This window comes from Ictalurus punctatus, chromosome 15 (assembly GCF_001660625.3).
Source record: "Ictalurus punctatus breed USDA103 chromosome 15, Coco_2.0, whole genome shotgun sequence".
Classification (NCBI taxonomy): Eukaryota; Metazoa; Chordata; class Actinopteri; order Siluriformes; family Ictaluridae; genus Ictalurus; species Ictalurus punctatus.
Genome location: NC_030430.2, coordinates 22,585,227 through 22,605,271, shown reverse-complemented (window position 1 = coordinate 22,605,271; position 20,045 = coordinate 22,585,227). Strand labels below are relative to the sequence as shown.

The following is a 20,045-nucleotide window of genomic DNA, read 5'->3' as shown; positions in this document are numbered from 1 at the left end:
ATCCTGTGGGAGGGGCTTATAAGTGACACACGCATCGCTTTTTTAGCTAAGGAAGAGGAAGGTATAGTTTCAAAGACGCTGTAGAAAAATTGGGAAAAATCGCGTTAAACTCGTCGACTCGAGGAAGGATACGGGTACTGGAACGGGTACTGGAACCGGTACTGAAAGGTACTGGCGAAATATTCGTGTTTTGTTTTTCCAAATAGCTAACGCGCGAGCTGGGAAGACGTCTGTTTTTTCCTTCCAGGATGGGATGCATTAGCTGGCTAGCTGGATGTCAGCTAGCCAGCTGACCCCCCCTAATTCGTTACTATGGAGATTGAAAAGCAGTTAATTTTTCAATCCGAACGGGTTATTGGCATTTTATTTCTATATAACCGAGCAACAATAAATCGGTTTCCTAGCCATTCTAACATGATAGCACGTCGCGGAATTTCTGCTCACCCGTATTTTGACGAACCTCACTTCCTGTAATTTGATTGGGTAGCGAGTGACTCACGCTCCTCAGTCATCCAATTGTCTAAGCGTGACTCGAACAACTCGCCAATCATTGCCCAGGAGGCGGGATTTATAGGAGTACGGGTGGGGAAAAAAATAGAACGGCATCCGCTGACGCAAATGCACAAAACTAGCTACAGTCTGCAGGTTAAAACATGATACATTCTACTCCAGGCCATAAATAATGTTCTGATAGTTTCAAGTTTGGCTATTTCTCTCAACACAAACATCACCTTCCACTCAAAAATATATATATTTATATGATGTAGTCACTGTAGCTAGCTAGCGTGATTAAGTCACGTGATTAGCTAGTAGTAGTAGTAGTAGTAGTAGTAGTAGTAGTAGTACATCGAGTTTTATAGATTTCTGCTGTTTCAGTTTTTTTTTTTTCTTTTTTTCCTTACCGATTTTAACTCCTAACATGGTTATTTATGATTAAATGTTCGCCCCTGTAGTCTTTACATGAATTCAGAGTTTAAATAATGGGTTTGAAACTAAAACACAACGACACTGAGTCACATTTCTGCGTTTTAAAGGTGCAATAGTCAATATTTTTCATTTTTTACTAGTACAAATAAAGTGGGAAATTATGTAGAAATGATCCTACTTAATAGTTTAAGTTACAACACATGTATTGGGTAGCTGGAAAAACCCCACTTTGGAAACCTCCCTTCCGGTCCGGAAGATATGTATGTTTGTGTTTTGATCCGCGTCTTGTTAATCATTTTATGGACACGCCCCCAACACACATTCACGTTCTCATAACTCACTACAGGAGAATGTTTTGCATGTTTATAAGAGCTGGGACTCGTCTTTCTCAAGCAATCGAATATCCGAGTGCACTCGGACGCCGCGTCCTGGTGGTTCTACTACAACCTCTGTAAGTTCTGGGGGCGGGGCTTTATACATGAGGGGAAATGGGGGTGGACTCGATGGCTGCGTCCGAAATCGCATACTATGACAGTACGTACTGATCCGTATGTGTGCGTGTATTATGACGACAATCCCGGACATACTACATCTGCCATGTTGGCGTAGTCATGTGACCTTCGACGTCATCATAACGACAGAAATCTTAAACAAGTTAACGCTTTATTCGGGTATTGCCAAACAAGTCCTGTTTAATCGAGGTTTAATACTTGAAAAGAGCCGATGCTTTGTAACATGTTTGTTTGTTTGTTTGTTTTGTTTCTGAGCTCGTCCACACCAGTCCCGTTGCATTGTGGGGTTGTTTGACTCGCGTCGTGTCCACCTTGCATGCTGCAAAATCTCCGGGAATTTCTCGCCTACTGTTTCTTGCATACTTAGAATTCCGACATACAACCCCTCTGGTGTACTGCTTTTCACCTATCATATACTGTAGTAGGTAAGTATGCAGTTTCGGATGCAGCCGAAGAGTAGTAAAAAAAAAAGAATAATAATAATTCAATTCTTATTCAGCTCCACTCGTTGAACCCCTACAGATGCAGACCTAGTTTTAGAAATCTTACACAATGCACCTTTAACACACCTGAATCAGGTCAAAGATGATCTTTTAATATGTATCTGATTAAGTCGAGTCAGGTGTGTTGGAGAAGGGAAAACACAAAAAATATGCAATACAGGAAGTGCAGGATTAGGAAACGCTGGGACGTTATACGAGAGATTAAAGAGCACCTGAATATCAAAATGAGTGTTCCATAGCCTTTTTGGACATCTCATAGTGTTACAGCATGTGTATGTGTGTATATATATATATATATATATATATGTGTGTGTGTGGGGTTTAACATTTCTTTTTTTTTTTTTTATATACATATAAATACACTGTTCAGCCATAACATTAAAACCACTGACAGGTGAAGTGAATAACATTGATGATGTCGTTACAGCGGCACCTGTAAAGGGTTGGGATATTATATTAGATAGGAAATGAACAGTCAGTTCTCAAAGTCAATGTGTTTGAAGCAGGAATGCGAGTGTAAGGATCTGAGCGACTTTGACAAGGGTTAAATTGTGATGGCTGGACAAGTGGGTCAGAGCATCTCCAGAACAGCAGGTCTTGTGGGGTGTTCCCGTTATACAGTGGTTAGTACCTACCAAAAGGGGTCCGAGGAAGGACAACCGGTGAACCGGCGACAGGGTGTTAAGGCTAGCCCGTCTGGTCCGATCCCACAGAACAGCCACTGTAGCACAAATTGCTTAAAAAGTCAATGCTCCATATGATAGAGAGGAGCCAGAACGCACAGTGCATCACAGATTGCTGCGTATGGGGCTGCAGACCGGTCAGAGTTCCCATGTAGACCCCTGTACACCGCTGAAAGCACCTACAATGGGCACGAGTGTCAGAATTGGGCCGTGGAACAGTGTAAGAAGATGGTCTGGTCTGATGAATCATCAGTCTGTGTCGTGAAAATCATGTAGTGTGCTTTTCAGTGTTACTCTCTATATGGAGTTTCACATGTTCTCCACGTGTCCGTGTGGGTTTCCTCCGGGTTTTCCGGTTTCCTCCCACCTATTCTGAATTGCCCCGTGTGAGTGTGTACGTACGCATCACGTCCTGTTATGGACTGACGACCCATCCAGGGTGGATCTACTCCTTCAGACCCCTGAAGGATTACTGTTTGTTTAGGCATCTTTCAGATTGGAATGTAGGCTTATGTATGCAGCCATGTCGAAGTTAGAATGGCAAATTTATATTTAAAAAAAAAAAAAAAAACAGCGCCCACAGAAACATTCTCGGAGAAATAACTTGTATTTTATTCGAGCGCTCATTTGTATATTGCAGACTTTAAGTCTATTACTGTGATAATCAGTCCGTACAAAATGCTCGATTTTGCTGTGTTTTTTTTTTTTTTTTTAAAAATTGATGCTCTGTTTTTTTCCTTCTTGTGGACAACTATTTGAATCCGGCTCTGTGTTTTTGTTTTCAGTGTGCTGACGGTCTCGGAGAGAAAGGATAATTACTTTGTACAGCTCCGTCCTTCCAGAAAGCCTGAGGTTGAGGATCAGTAATTTATCTCGAGAGAGAGAGAGGTGACGGCATGTACAGCTCCATGTTAGGACGGCTGTGATTGAGCATTTCGTGGATAGTTAGGCCGCTTCGGTTTAGTTTGAGACTGATGGAGGGAGTACGGCAGGCTGCACCGAGCTTTAAGATGAAATGGCATTTAAATGTGTCGTGTAGAGAGCGGAGCAATCTGAGCACGCCTCGCTGAAATCAGGTCAGCCGCATCCGTGTGGCACACGACCCCCCCCCCCTCCCACTCCCACACGACCCCCCTCTCCACACACACACACTCGCACACGACCCCCCACTCCCACACACCTCAAACAGCCGGGAAGATCTACACACAAACCCTCGGATGCTTTAAGAGCTGAGGAATAACCACTGGACTGGTTTATAGCTGCTTTATATACGAGCGATCTCCTGTCCGAACTCAGCACTCGGTTCTACCGCAGTTCAGTACTGTTACAGGGAGCGGAGACTGTATCGTTCCCGGGGTATTTCTGTGGTTATGTGTATTATTCCACCTTTTAATAAATTCTGGCAGGGAGGAGAGGTGTGGGGGCGCGTTCTTTAAAACACAGCAAGGTTATTTCTGTAGTTAAATATTCATTAACAAAAATGATTGTTTGTATTTAAAATAATTACACACACACCTGTCCCTCTGTCTGTCCCTCTGTCTGTCCCTCTGTCTGTCCCTCTGTCTGTCCCTCTGTCTGTCCCTCTGTCTGTCCCTCTGTCTGTCCCTCTGTCTGTCCCTCTGTCTGTGTCTGTTGGTCTTGCTGTGTCTCTGTTCATCTGTCTGTCTCTATATCTATTTGTCTATCTGTCTGTCTGTGTCTCTTTCTGGTTGTCTATCTGCCTATCTATCTATCGATCGATCAATCTGTCTGTCTGACGATCTATTTGTCTTTCTATTCAACTGTCCATCTTGCTATCTGTCTGTCTATCCATCAGTGGCTTCAGTTTGTATTTATTAAAATCATTTTTTAAATAAGATATCACGATGTTCAGAATCTTCAGAAAAGATCAGAAAAGTTAACTGTGCAAGTTTATCACAATATAGATTTTATCATTATTATTATTATTATTATTATTATTATAATACTACTGTGTCTTCTCTGGAGCTGTTCATGTTCTGTAGGATGAGGAGAAGGTGTGTGTGTGTGTGTGTGTGTGAGGAGTGTCTGATTTCAGCAGGACTGTACAAGATCAGACCTTCTCCTCCTGTCTCTGTCAGAACTCTCCGAACATGCGAGTCTTCTTCGCATCACGGCCTCTTCTTCCTCAGATCTCGTTTACTCCCCGTCTCCAGCGATGAGAACCCATTAAGCTCGTTTCTCCTATAAGTGCTCTTTTATTTCATCCGCTATGCGTGAGTGATTGCAATCTATCTTGATGTATAAATAGCAGAAATGGCTGCGTGTGAGGGAAATCATGACCATGGGGAAGTAAGATATTTATCAGACGGGCACTCCTGTTCTTAATGAAGGTCTTAATCAGAAGAATTACATTAGTCCGATGATGATGATGATGACGATGATGATGATAACAGGCTCGTGTTAATAAGGTCAGTAAAATGACGTAAAGCAGTTTCATGAGCTTTAAATGCTTTCTGATCATTGCGAATCGTATTTAAAGAAGGCGTCGGGTTTAAATACTAGTCATAAAAGACATTGTTTTGGATTGAGAGTTTGATAAAAATGCCCCAAAGACAATAAAGCTGCGTTGTCTTGCCTTGGAAGTGGGGACTCAGGATTACGTTATCATCAAGCTAGAGGAACTCGGGGTTGAGGAGGCCGTCTTATTCGTTTCTTTCCTAGTTGGAGGCGTGACATGAAGAGTCAGGGCTTTTTTTTTAGTTGAATGCAGCATAAATTTGGAGGCGTTTTTTATTTCAATAAACAAATAAAATTCAAGGCCTCGATGCTCACGTAAAGACCTTGTCCGGAACAGCACCCTCCTACCTCAACTCTGTCCTGAATGATTACGTTCCCTCACGCAATCTGCGATCGGTTAACGACCGACGCTGAGTAGTACCTACTCAGCGTGGCTCAAGGTCCCTTTCCGGAACCTTCACACTGACTGTCCGTCAGTAGTGGAATGAACTTCCAACCTCAAACCGGACCTCGGAGTCTGTCTCCATCTTCAAAAAACAGCTAAAGACCCACCTCTTCCGTGAACACCTATTATTAAAAAAACAAAACAAAACACCTCTGGCTCTTACACCTCTACTCTGCGCACTTTGCTTCTGTAGAACTCAATTAACGGATCTTGTACGGTAGCACTACTTGTACTGTTCTCCGCTTGATGTATCGCTTTGCTTGTATTTCCTCATTTGTAAGTCGCTTTGGATAAAAGCGTCCGCTAAACGAATACATGTAAATAAAATAAATGTAAAAAGTGTTATTAAAATGGTCTTTTTACATTTTTAAATAAGGTAATGAAATGTAGTAGTCGTAGTAATAATAATAATAAGATGGTGACGATGATGTTGGCCAATCTTCCAACTTCCGAGAAAGTGGAGCACGGATTTTATTTTTAAAAACATTTTGTAAATTGGAACACAACCATGAAGACACTAAATTCATTGCGAAAGCCATCGCATCACTTCTACAGATGTTGTTTTTTTTTTTAAAAAGGTCTGAGTGTCCGTACAGAAAAATGCTTTAATAAAAACAATACAAAATAAAAGTTTTAATAATAACAATAATACAAAATATAGTTTTATCAGTGATGATGATAATAATAATAATAATAATAATAATAATAAAAATAATGACAAAATAATAATAATGTTTTAGTAATAATACTACATAATTATATTTGGATAATTTTTAATAATTAGTAACGTTTGCTTGTTATATGTCGTATCTCATACAGCCGGCTCTGAGCTCCCGGATAGTTAACGTAATGCTAACAGTAAATGGAAGACTTCAATTAGCATGAGCCGTTAGGTCTAAATTATCATTTAAAACTTTGTTTGTTTGTTTTATTTATTTATTTATTTATTTATTTATTTAACAGTGTTTTAGATTGTTAAAAAAACCCCTAACCTGATTGAATGTGAAGTTGATTGACTTCAGGACGCCTTCAGAAGATTTGAAACGTCCCCAGCCCCGCCCCCAATTGTGTTAATGCTCTGTCTTGCAGAACATGTGGGGTTTTTGTTTGTTTGTAGTTTTTTTTGCCTTTAACAGGGCTGTAATGGCAGTTTTGTGTTGTGTTTGTCCTCAGTGAGGCGTGATGAGGTTTTCGTAGGAGGAGGACACCCACTCCATCTGACCCCGAGGAAGACTGAGCAGCAGGAAAACATGAGGCTCGCGTGAGGTAGGACCGCTTCTCCCCCTCGGCGTGGCGGGAGTTTGAGTCAGCCGTGTGGTCCGAGTGTTATTGTGTACACATTTTGAGGTGTGACTCATCTACCGCTGAAAGCCTCATCCTGTCCGTGCTTGTTTTATAGGACAAGCTGCAGATCCCGCCGATGTTACATATGTAAGCGTACGTTTTCCACGGAGCGGTGTGAAATTCCATACCAACATTTTGTTTCTATAGTAACGACTAATTCACAAGGACTTCCGTGATGGATGATCATAAACCTACGGTTAATGATAAGCTGGTTTTAAATAAAAACAAAAAACATCCACCGGTCGATTAGTTTTCAGTAAGGACCTGTTTGTTTAACGTTATGGAAGGAGTCTCCAGTGTCGCCGCTTTGTAACGGTTTTCCGCCACGGGAAAGTCTTCGGGATCGTTCATTGAACAAATTCGAAATCGCGCTTTTTGCAATGCCGAATCTGTACTGCGGTACAGGAGGACTAAAACTATTCAGTTGGAAAAGAATAACACTTTTGGATGATGAGAGGAATTCCACTTTTTGGAAAACGAACTGTATACGGGTGCATCTCGAAAAAAATTCGAATATGGTGGAAACGTTAATATCCCCCACCCCGTAATTTATTTCCAAAAGTAAAGTGGAACTTTTTCATATGATATATTCTAGATCCATTACACGTGAAGTGGATTATTTCAAGCCTTTTCTAAAAAAAAAAAAAAAAAAAAAAAAAAAAAAAATCTTTAGAAATATTAGAATAAAATATTAGAATAAAGAATTTCTAATACAGGAATGTCTGGAGGAAGTGCGAACAGTACGTACGTATTTAAATCCGAGTTTAATGAAGTTGACCGCCGTTATTAAACTCCGATTTAAATACCTACATGCGCGTAAGAGTTTTTATCCCTTACTTATCGGATTGGCAGAGTTTAGGAATGCAGCTCGGATTTTTAAAAAATCCGGATACGAACGTTTACGGTCGTTATTCGTTCATCTCGAGTAAATACTTCATCGTGGTCAGGGTTGCTACGATTTGCATCACTAAAGGAAAAGGTGGAGACGGTGTTGGAGAATGTACGGACGGGGTGGAGACTCCGTGCGTCTACGTTTCCTCACGATTGTACGGAATGTCTTTGTGTGCGCTGGTGTTACAGTTTCCCTTCACTGGAACTAAGAGGCCCAAAGCGGTTCCAGCGTGTGCACAAAGCGAGCTCCATGAAGACCTGGTTTACCAAGGTTGGAGTGGAATAATGCGAGTGTCCTGCACTGAGCCCTGACCTCAACCCCACTGAACACCGTATGGGATGAACTGGAACCTCATTAACGCTCTTATGGCCGAACGGACGCAAATCCCCACAGCCACGCTCCCAAATCTATCTGAAAGCCTTCCCAGAAGAGTGGAGGTTATTATAACGGCAAAATGGGGACTAAATCTTGAACGGGATGTTCAACAAGGACATATCGGTGTGATGGTCAGGTGTTTTGGCCTTACAGTGTGTACGTGTACAGCATCACCGCGTGGTACAGCTTGGACTTGGAGCGTTATGACGTTTTCTCTAATTTCAAGTTTCTTGTGATCAGGACGAATCTAATGCCAGGGTGAGGGGGAATGTTGCTGGATGCTATGCTAGCGGTGTGTCGTCTTTTTTTTTTTTTGCAATGCTAAGCGAGCTAATACAACACGTGTCTTCTGGGAATCCCATAATTCAATAAAAGCCTGTTCGGTTGAATGAGCAGCACACTGGTGATCCGATCCTCGGCATGCCGCTGATGGTGTCATATTTCCGACGTCTGTGATGATTCGATGAGAAAACGAACACGATCCCGGTCGTTTAGATTCCTTTCTATTAAGCCGTGCAGTTGTAAAAGCTTCTGGCCGCGTGCCAGTTCACATGCTCGTTTCGCGCTGATGTCACTGCTTCATACAGAGAACGGCTGGATTAGACCTGGCTGTACACGCAGACGCGGAGCTATTTCAAACAAAAGCCACCAGAATTTCCCACATGGATGAGGTGCTGAATGATTTCTCACACAGTACAATTGCGATTTATTTATTTATTTATTTATTTATTTATTTACTTTCTTTTTTTTTCACGCGCGCTACTTTACGTTTTCTAGCGTCTGGATTCGTCAGACGCGCTTCTTGTCGGAGGGGAGCAGGGCTGGCATCGTGCAGTTTAATAAGTGCTCCTGAGCGAAATTCTGGGAGAAAACATGAGCTAAATTTGGGAAATAATGACACGGTGTATTCCATTTGCATTATTCATGCTCGGGTGTTTGTTTGGCAGATGGGATTTACAGGCGAGTCAGAAACGAAACTGATGGTGAAAGGAGTGGAGGAAGAACAGAAAGAACCACAAACACACACGAGGGTTGGAGTGAACCCTACACGTCTATCCATCCATCTGTTCATACATTCATCTTGCCATTTATCTGTCCATCCTTTCATCCGTCCGTATATCTATCCAGCCACCCATTAGCCTGTCTGTCTATCTACCCGTCTGTCTGTCTATCCAACCATTAGTCCATCCGTTTTATCCATTTACCCACGTCTTAATCTTCGCAATCATCTATCCATTTATCCATCCATCCGCCCGTTCATTAAGAAGGTTTAAAATGTCGGAAGCTCCTCTGTGATTAAACGTAAACATGTTTCGTTTTCCATTTTTGGTATTTTCCACCCACCAACCAGCTCTCCCCTAACGTACTACACGTACCGACCGGGGACGACAGCTAGGACGTGCTTCCGCTAAGACATCTTGCTGCTCATGTTGCATCACAGACTGGCATAATGCACTCTGAGGAAAGCGCTATCGGCCCTCTTCTACATACACCCACGATGGGCTAGTGTAGGCCAGAAGCATATCTCCCTGCAGTTCTCGCCTGGTTTCCCAGTGACGTTAAGCAGGGTTGAGCCTGGCCAGTACCTGGATGGGAGATCTGGGGGAAAATTAAGCTTGCTGCTGGAAGTGGTTTTAGTCAGGCCAGCAGGGGGTGCTCACCCTGTGGTCTGTGTAAGTCCTAATAGTGACGGGGACACTATACTGTAAAAACAGCACCGTCTTTCAGATGAGACGTTAAACTGAGGTCCTGACTCTCTTAAAAAAAAATCCCAGGACACTTCTTGTAAAGAGTAAGGGTATAACCCCAGGGTCCTGGTGAAATTCCCCCACTGGTCCTTCTCCATCATGGCCCCCTAATAACCTCCATCACTCTCTCTCCACTAATAGTTGGTGTGTGGTGGGCGTTCTGGCGCAAAATCCAGGTGGATGCTACACACTAGTGGTGGTTGAGGAGACCCCCCCCCCCCCCCCCCCCCAATACTATGTAATGTGCTAGATTAATGTAACTAACTAACTGGTGTCGCCGTGATGGACAGGGGAGAAAGAGTAACACCATCCTTCCCACCCAGAGAGCACGGCTCTGTGGCATTGTCCGAATTCAAACTCGTGATCTCCGAACGATAGGCCAACTGTTTCTGTTGCTCCACTCGGGAATCAGCTGCAACACTTTTTAAAAGGGACTTCGTTACACCAGTCTCATCGCCACGTTTCATTAAATTACGCGTTAAACAGTCATGGATACACCCAAGTGAGGCAGTGAGAGTGACAATTGCTAATGAGAGGGGGGAAAAAAAAGGAGAGTGTGTCATTTACGATCGGCTTTTAGGAAGATTCTTTCCTCCACTGGATTTCTGCAAACTAATTTCAGCCTCTTCACCGATATAGACAGCTTCTGATATATAATCTGCACCATGCCACTTACGCTGGCGCTGCCTTATTGAGTACTGCAGTGTGCAGAACAATGGTCCCACATCAGTAGTGCAGAACATCCGTAATCTCATACTCAGCAGCCCTAGTTTATACACACACACACACACACACACACACACACACACACACACACACACACACACACACACACACACACACCACTGTATCCCAGGCAGTGTGACTCCAGAGCAGGGTCTTGAATAGGAACAGACAAAAGGTCACCTTTTATACCGGAGCTGTGATCACGTTACCCATGTGTATACGAGGCCACCGGAGTGATTCTGCCACCTCACAATGCCACCCGTGTGGCATTTCTGAAAGGTCTGCATCAGATATGCTAACAAAGCTTCAGCTGGAGTTTTCATAACAACGGGCAGGATCATAATCGTGTTGCTCTGTACACACACTCTGTACACATTTGTTTCTTGACGCACATTTCCACTTATCACGCGTGATGCGAGGTTTTTTAAACCCACATAAAGGAAAGGACCATGTACATGCTTTTGTATGAGGCTGTCTTTTTAACTCGCCCCTCACGTGAGTTCTTTGTTGTCATTACAGGTATGAGAGAGCTCCAGTAATGTGCCATGGGGTACGACGTCACCAGGTTCCAGGGGGAAGTAGATGAGGATCTGCTCTGTCCCATTTGCAGCGGAGTGCTGGAGGAGCCAGTGCAGGTTGGTACTTCGTCCTGTAGAGACACACACACACACACACACACACACCGTGTGAAATCGTTTTAAATAATCTCAAACTATCAAAAAAAAAAAAGTGTGTTTTTAAAATAAAATGATCAAGAGAATGTTGAAGATGGGCCAGGAACTAGCTCTAGCTCATGAATGGGACTTCAGTATCCGAGATGATCAGAAATACACTGGAGCAGTTACAGTTTTGTTTTCACAAACCGGAGCTGATGTCTAACAGTAACATTGCTGTCCTTTTCTATTAAACAAATGGACGGGTGGAAGCATAAATGGGTGGGTGGAGGGATAAATGAATGGATGCATGGGTGGAGGGATAAATGGATAGGAGGAGGGATAAATGGATGGGTAGAGGGATAAATTAATGGGTGGCGGGATAAATGGATTGATGCACGGATGGAGGAATAAAAGGACGAGTAGAGGGATAAATTAACGGGTTGAGGGATGGATGGATGCACGGGTGGAGGAATAAAAGTATGGGTGGAGGATAAATGGATAGGAGGGGGGCTAAATGAACGGGTGGAGGATAAATGGATAGGAGGGGGGCTAAATGAACGGGTGGAGGGATAAATGGATAGAAGGGGGGCTAAATGAACGGGTGGATGGATAAAGGGATAGGAGGGGGCATAAATGAACGGGTGGAGGGATAAATGGATAGGAGGGGGGATAAATGAACGGGTGGAGGGATAAATGGATAGGAGGGGGCATAAATGAACGGGTGGATGGATAAATGGATAGGAGGGGGGCTAAATGAACGGGTGGATGGATAAATGGATAGGAGGGGGGCTAAATGAACGGGTGGAAGGATAAATGGATAGGAGGGGGGCTAAATGAACGGGTGGATGGATAAATGTATAGGAGGGGGGCTAAATGAACGGGTGGATGGATAAATGGATAGGAGGGGGGATAAATGAACGGGTGGAAGGATAAATGTATAGGAGGGGGGCTAAATGAACGGGTGGATGGATAAATGGATAGGAGGGGGGCTAAATGAACGGGTGGAAGGATAAATGTATAGGAGGGGGGCTAAATGAACGGGTGGATGGATAAATGGATAGGAGGGGGGATAAATGAACGGGTGGAGGGATAAATGGATAGGAGGGGGGCTAAATGAACGGGTGGAAGGATAAATGTATAGGAGGGGGGCTAAATGAACGGGTGGATGGATAAATGGATAGGAGGGGGGATAAATGAACGGGTGGATGGATAAATGGATAGGAGGGGGGATAAATGAATGGGTGGAGGGATAAATGGATAGGAGGGGGGCTAAATGAACGGGTGGATGGATAAATGGATAGGAGGGGGGATAAATGAATGGGTGGAGGGATAAATGGATAGGAGGGGGGATAAATGAACGGGTGGATGGATAAATGGATAGGAGGGGGGATAAATGAATGGGTGGAGGGATAAATGGATAGGAGGGGGGATAAATGAATGGGTGGAGGGATAAATGTATAGGAGGGGGGCTAAATGAACGGGTGGATGGATAAATGGATAGGAGGGGGGATAAATGAACGGGTGGAGGGATAAATGGATAGGAGGGGGGCTAAATGAACGGGTGGATGGATAAATGGATAGGAGGGGGGATAAATGAATGGGTGGAGGGATAAATGTATAGGAGGGGGGCTAAATGAACGGGTGGATGGATAAATGGATAGGAGGGGGGATAAATGAACGGGTGGATGGATAAATGGATAGGAGGGGGGATAAATGAACGGGTGGAGGGATAAAGGGATAGGAGGGGGGTTAAATGAACGGGTGGAGGGATAAATGGATAGGAGGGGGGATAAATGAACGGGTGGAGGGATAAATGGATAGGAGGGGGGTTAAATGAACAGGTGGAAGGATAAATGGAATGATAGGTTTGTAAATTAATAGATTGATAAATGGATTGATTTCTGGATGGACAGGTGGTTAGATGGATAAATGGACTAATGGATGGCTGGATAAATAAATGGATGGATAAATGGACAAAAGGGTGGGTGGGTGGATAAGTGGATGGATCGATGGGTAAATGGATAAATCGACAAATGGGTGGGAGCATAAACGGATGGACGATTAAATGGATAAACATGGATGGATGGATGGGTAGATAAATGGATAGACGGATACGTGGGTCAACGGATAACTATAGATAGATGGAGAAATTGATAGATGGATAAATAAAGGGACGGATAAATGAATACACGAGAACAGATTACATCACCCTGCCTGCCGCCTCCATGTTTAAGTTTGTTTACAGCTGGGTTGTCATAGTAACCTGTTTTTCACGTTGGTTTCCTAATTTTTCTCTCCCTGACCTCCTCCTCGCCCCCACGGGGCAGATTTCTAAAGTTCCACATGAATGTAAACACGATTGATAAACCTCTTCAGTCTAAACGTGGCTCAAAAACCACAAACCCCAGAGGTCCACGGTCCGATCACATCCTCTCCCTACCCACGTGAGGTCACGTTATTACTGATTTGATCGATTAGTTGTTGCAGCTCTAGCACAGACCCTGCACCAGTAGAGACTCCTTATTTGAGCCTACGAGTAATGTATTGTGATGTAAAACTGTATCGTTTGGACCACTGCAGTGTGTAGCCGCACTCCGATTACGTTGAATCCTGATCTCTGTGTGTGTGTGTCAGGCCCCACACTGTGAGCATGCCTTCTGTAACGCCTGCATCACGCAGTGGTTTGCGCAGCAGCAGATCTGCCCGGTGGACCGCACCGTGGTGACGCTGGCACACCTGCGGCCGGTGCCACGCATCATGCGCAACATGCTGTCCAAGCTGCAGATCTCCTGCGACAACGCCGGCTTCGGCTGCACTGCGACACTGCGCCTCGACCAGCTCCAGTCTCACCTCAAAGACTGCGAGCACAACCCCAAACGACCCGTCGTCTGCGAGGAGGGCTGCGGGTCAGTGAGCAGGCAATCCATCAACACACACACACACACACACACACACACACACGCGCACGCTTCCCCTCTGTTTATTCTGCACTCTGAGTACTTTAGGAAATTAAAGGGCTGAAAATGGGATTTAAATCTTTAATTACGTTGTGGTTTTCTGCAGGGACCGTCCAAAAGTCAGAGGCTGAGAAATGTCCTGTTTGTAGTACTAAAAAAATAAACAAATGAAGAATAATAATAGTAATAATAATAATAATAGTAGTAGTAATAATAATAATAATAATAATAGTAAGAATAATAATAATAATAATAATAATAATAGATTTAAAAATCTGTAATTGATGATAAATTTTAAGCACATTTTCGTTTAAAGCAGTTGTTAAGAGAAAAATAAACAGATAGTAGAATAAATGTATTTTTAATGTAATTTAAATTTGAAATGCTTTAATTTATGAATTTAATTTATTCGGCATAAGTGTGTTTTATTTATTTATTTTTTATTATTATTTTTAAAAAAATTATTTCATTGTACCCCTCATTATTATTATTATTATTATTATTATTATTATTATTATTATTATTATTATTATTATTACTCATTCTTATTTTTCTATTCCTATTTTTTGGGGGTATTTTTAAATATATTTTTCTATTCTATTCCTATTTCATGTTTATTTTCTTGCCTGGTGTGTGTAATTGAGCTGCTGTAACGAGGGAATTTCCTCAGTGTGGGCTTAGTTTAGCTTAGCTTATACGAACAGATGAAATAAACACATCATTTTACTGAACCGAATAGTTTCTTTGCGCTGGCGTAACCTGCGTTCCTTCAGATCTTTATTTAGTGACAATAATCGAATGTTCGTTGATTTTTTTTTTTTTTTTTTTTTTTTTTTTTTTTTTTTTTTTAAATGCTAAATAAACACAATCGCGCTCGAAAAACCTAAACACTCGCCGCAGTACGCAGTCCATGCTATCGCAGGTTCGCTAGTGTTGCCTGCGCAGCCGAACGAAACCGATCGAGTCTGCCGTCTCGGCGTGTTTAGGAAGCGGAAACCGGAAGAGCGTCCGAGTTCACCGTGATCAGACGGTTAAAACGTCAGCGCCTGATTTAGCTAAGCTCAAAAATACCACAGACAAAAACGTTTTTAATGAATGAAACCAGGCAATAATGAATGATTTAAGAGTATAATGATTTAATAATAATAATAATAAGAGGGAAAAATTGTTTTTGTTTATTTAGTTGTGCCCTGAATAAGCTATTTCACATGTATAATCCACAAGACACAATAATAACTGAATTTACACACATGAACCGGATAAAAGTTTACACACCCTCGATTCTTAATCCCGTGTTGATCGACGACTGTCCATCTTGTGCTTTGTGATGGTCGTTCATGAGTCCCTTGTTTGTCCTGAGCAGTTAAACTGCCCACTGTTTATCACTTATTATTTTGTCTTCTGAGAAACATCTTAACCAGCTTGCTTATTTATTTATTTATTTATTTATTTTACAGGTAAATAGCTTTTTCAGGGCTGTACTAAATAAAAACTTGTGCAATAAAAAAATTCTATTTTTATGATCCCTCCATCATTATTATTATTATTATTATTATTATTATTATTATTATTATTATTTTATTGTTATTAACATTTTACAGATTCTGCAAGGCGTAGATAAACTTATGAGCTCAACTGTAAGTGATGAGCAGAGCTACAGTCGGTTGTTTCACAGACGTTCCCCTGCATTTAAACGTAACTACAGATGGATAAAAAGTATGTGCCGTTCGTTTATAAATAAAATTTTGGATCGTTGGGAAATGAGTGTGAACGTTATTAGAAAATAATCCGCTTTAGGGTGGAAACAGGGCTACATCGCACCACCCATTCCATTACTGATTATTTTCCCATACCCCCCCCCCCCCCCCCCCCCCCCCCCCGTATTCTATTGCATACTTAAATAGACGTTGTTGTTATTGTTGTTGTTTCCTCTGCCTGTGTTGTCTAGGTTGGAGATGCCCAAAGATGAGGTTCCGAACCACAACTGCATCAAGCACTTGCGCAGTGTCGTGCAGCAGCAGCAGACCAAGATCGCAGACTTGGAGAAAACCGCAGCTGAGCACAAACACCAGCTGGCGGAGCAGGTTAGACCTAAACACTGCTGTTATTTATTGTCCCCAAACCATAGGGGCAAACCCCTGAAGGCCCTGTTATCTCTATCTGTCCGCTCTCTCTCTCTCTCTCTCTCTCTCTCTCTCTCTCTCTCTCTCTCTCTCTCTCTCTCTCTCTCTCTCTCTCTCTCTCTCTCTCTCTCTCTCTCTCTCTCTCTCTCTCTCTCTCTCTCTCTCTCTCTCTCTCTCTCTCTCTCTCTCTCTCTCTCTTAAACACACGCACACACGATAGGCTCATCAAAATGCATGCCAGTGTTCTACACTACACCACAGTAGTGTCATGTCCCTGACCCCCGCTGTGGTGAACACACTCCGCTGTTTGTTTTGTTTGGCGCAGAAACGGGACATCCAGCTCCTTAAAGCGTACATGAGGGCGATCCGAAGCGCAAACCCCAACCTGCAGAATCTGGAGGAGAGCATCGAGTACAACGAGATCCTGGAGTGAGTGTGTTATTTCTGTTCTCTCCTTCTCAGTCCTGAACTCCGTCTCGCTGCCACTGCTTACAGAAATACAGCCGTGTCCTGGACCGCTCTTCAAGATGTTCTAGATAAGGCAGAAACGCAGCTCGTTTCTGCGTCAACAACGCCTCAGGTTCAGCTCTACAAGAGTTTCAGTACATAACGAACCGTTTTACACGTTTATTTTTTTCGGATTGGGGGAGGTGGGTGTGTGGAATGTTCTATTGTTAATATGGGTGTGACGATTTGGCTCAGTGTATAGATTTAAATCTATGAATGAATGAAACGAATTCATAAACGGATCACTATCGGACGCGAACCGGTGTATCGATCGACTCGTCACCTCGCGAATCAAAAGAATCATTGCAGTATGAATCGTAATAGAATAATATTGTTGGATCACCATTGACCCTATGAAACGAATCGTAACGTATCGGCTTCAGCGGTGACGGGAATCGAAGTTGGATCGTATCGGGTAGAAAAGGTTTACGCCCCTAATAATTATAGTAGTATAACTCCCAAGCGACTCGTCAGGATAGAAATGTTTCATCAGGGGGTGAAGGTAGTCTCTCCGAGGGACTTTGTATCGACGTGCAGTGACTCTTCTCACTAAGGCGAGGGTGTCGGATATATGGCTAAATTAAACCGTAATTGAATTGAAATCCTGGGGGAGGAAAAGCTCGTGTGTTATTCCACAAGGGGGCGACATAGAGCAGTGAACTCGGCTACTGATAAAATGCCCTAATGATAAACAATTGTTCATTAGTAAGCGAAATATTTGACTCTAACCATTTTTATTTACAGTAGAACTAACGTAGGTGTTTTCCCGCAACGTGAATGAAAACTTGTGCAAACGTAGCATTTTAATGCTTATTTGTAAACAGTTTTTCACAATATATAGAATTTTTTCCCTGCTACTTCAAGATCACGGATTATAATCCCAATATATAATCCCATTTAAATCCGTTTCAGTTCCAGGTCGTGACGTGGCAAATTTTAGAGACGATGTGTTGTAGTGTTGTTGACGAGAGTTTTTTTGGAGTGTAGCGAATGTGACCTGTTGCCTAAAATGAAGCGGTCTAAGGGGATAATTGGAGCTGGACCATGCCATAAAAATAAAACCTGGGGTTTGTTTTGTTTAGTTTATTTTTTTTCTTTCCTTTAATTGGTGGCACAACTGTATAAGTAAATTGCAGGTTTTTAATTAACTGTGTAATTATTTCCTGTCCAGGTGGGTGAACTCGCTGCAGCCTGCTCGCGTGACGCGCTGGGGAGGCATGATCTCGACGCCCGACGCCGTCCTGCAGGCCGTTATCAAGCGCTCGCTCATCGACAGCGGGTGTCCCCTCTCCATCGTCAACGAGCTCATCGAGAACGCCCACGAGCGCAACTGGCCTCAGGGCCTGGCCACGCTAGAGACGCGCCAAATGAACCGGCGCTACTACGAGAACTATGTGGCCAAACGCATCCCGGGCAAACAGGCCGTGGTGGTGATGGCGTGCGAGAACCAGCACATGGGCGAGGACATGATCCTGGAGCCGGGATTAGTCATGATCTTCGCTCACGGAGTGGAGGAAATCTTATAGTCGGGACCGGACGACTTTTTTCTTTGGGGGGGGTGGGGGGGGGGTTTGGGGATGGTGGAAGAATCAACGCTCGAGTTTTTAGATCTTTACCTCATAAATGACACGTACCAACAGGGGTGGAAACGACGTATGAAGGAGCAGAACGAACTGCGTTTGTGCCGAGGATGAAAACCTCCAGCCACCCTGTTGCCTTAAAAAGCAGACCCTTGGATTAAAAAAAAAAAAACACCACCACACCCTGAAATGTAAACCACGAAGAAATGCTGGAGCTTTCTATTTAATCACCACTGACTGACTGAATGAATCGAAGTCTCTTTACCACTTTGTTGTTTAACGCCGTTTCACACCGCTCGCGTCCGCTTCCCATCCTGTAATATAAATGCGTTCGTTGTAAATACGGAAGATTTATGGAAGAAATATAAACATATACGCTATCTATTCTTGGTATCGTAGAATAGCTAAGAGGATCTTTTTTTTTTTTTTTTTTTTTTTTTTTTTGGAGGATTAACGCGCCAGTACGGAGGCTTGTAAAGATCGACTCGGATTGGGATCAGCTCGTACGTTTTCTATATCTATATACACACACGTTATATACATGAAGCATCTTAAACGTATATAATGAGGATATTTAGCGCGCGTCATGTCTGTGATTTCCGTGCTCGCTTCAGCTGCGTCGGCCGACCCCCGAGTAAGGCTGCGAGTCAGGAAATGAAGCCTGTACGGCACAGAGCTCGGAAAGAAGGAAGGAACATAATATCTTTGACATCTGCTAAAACTGCTGGCACTTAAGCGAGAGGAACGAGCGGGAGGAGAAACCCGAGAGCTCCGCGTGGGCTGTAATTGTTCGCTGCCTCTGAACTTGACCACAGTTTCAGCTTCTCGGGTTGTGGGTTTTGATTGATTTTCTAGTTAAATACGGTTTAAAGCCCTGCGCCGGGTCTCGTTTTTCCGCTTTCCCCGCGCTAATTTATTCCCGATCCTCGCAGGCTTTTCGAAGGCGTCCAGCTCGCTAGCGTTTCCTTCCACCCAAAGATTTCTATCGGGGGGCGGGGGATAACCTCGCGTTACCGATTAATCGAGGAGTCGTGCGATCGAAACCGAGGACGCGACGATCATCGCGATGACCGAAATAATCCGGGGTCTCGCGCAGAAAAGATAATGATCTGCTTCGTCGTTTTTACCCTGAAACCGGATCACGTTCTGCCACGCGCCCACGCTTGACGCGTCAAATCCAGCCACTCGTTCGTCTTTCTTTGCCTCGATGCCACTTGGTGTTTTTACTTCTTTATATTTCGTGTAATTGATCACACTGTTTAGAAATAGTGACAAATTTTCGAGAATTTATTTTTGCTTATTATTATTATGATTTTTTTTTTTGTCCTGGTATTCTTTCTGTACATATTTGATTTTAAACGAAACTCTGGTGTGACTCTCCTTTTCTTCACGCCACCAAAGTGTTCTGTGAGTTTTGCTCATTGTGCTTTTTGTTTTTGTCTTTTGTTCTGCAAAGAAAACATGAACCCTGTCATATCCCGATGGTGTATGTCGTCTCGTTCATTCTCATCTAGACCCGGACGTCACGTGCGCCTTCCGCAGAGAGTCCAGACGGCCGCGTCGGAGGATCTTTATTCGGCGTTAATCAC

General features: G+C 43.2%; 1 protein-coding gene across 3 annotated transcripts in view; it reads left to right on the top strand.

Annotated features, from left to right (window-relative positions):
- Positions 1-13: 13 nt before the first annotated feature.
- rnf41 (ring finger protein 41) overlaps positions 14-20,045 on the top strand; it is a 21,806-nt gene continuing 1,774 nt past the window's right edge. Inside the window, exons 1-7 of one of the 3 annotated variants that reach the window (XM_017487744.3) lie at positions 14-168; positions 6,722-6,814; positions 11,153-11,268; positions 13,924-14,195; positions 16,195-16,330; positions 16,695-16,798; positions 18,048-20,045. The exon at positions 18,048-20,045 is cut by the window's right edge and continues 1,774 nt beyond it. In XM_017487744.3, the coding sequence (XP_017343233.1) occupies positions 11,179-11,268; positions 13,924-14,195; positions 16,195-16,330; positions 16,695-16,798; positions 18,048-18,402 (957 nt within the window). In that variant the 5' untranslated portion in view covers positions 14-168; positions 6,722-6,814; positions 11,153-11,178 and the 3' untranslated portion in view covers positions 18,403-20,045. Of the gene's footprint in view, positions 169-892; positions 1,865-6,721; positions 6,815-11,152; positions 11,269-13,923; positions 14,196-16,194; positions 16,331-16,694; positions 16,799-18,047 lie in introns of those variants that run through there. The other 2 variants (XM_017487745.3, XM_047160307.2) reach the window with 2 other exon arrangements.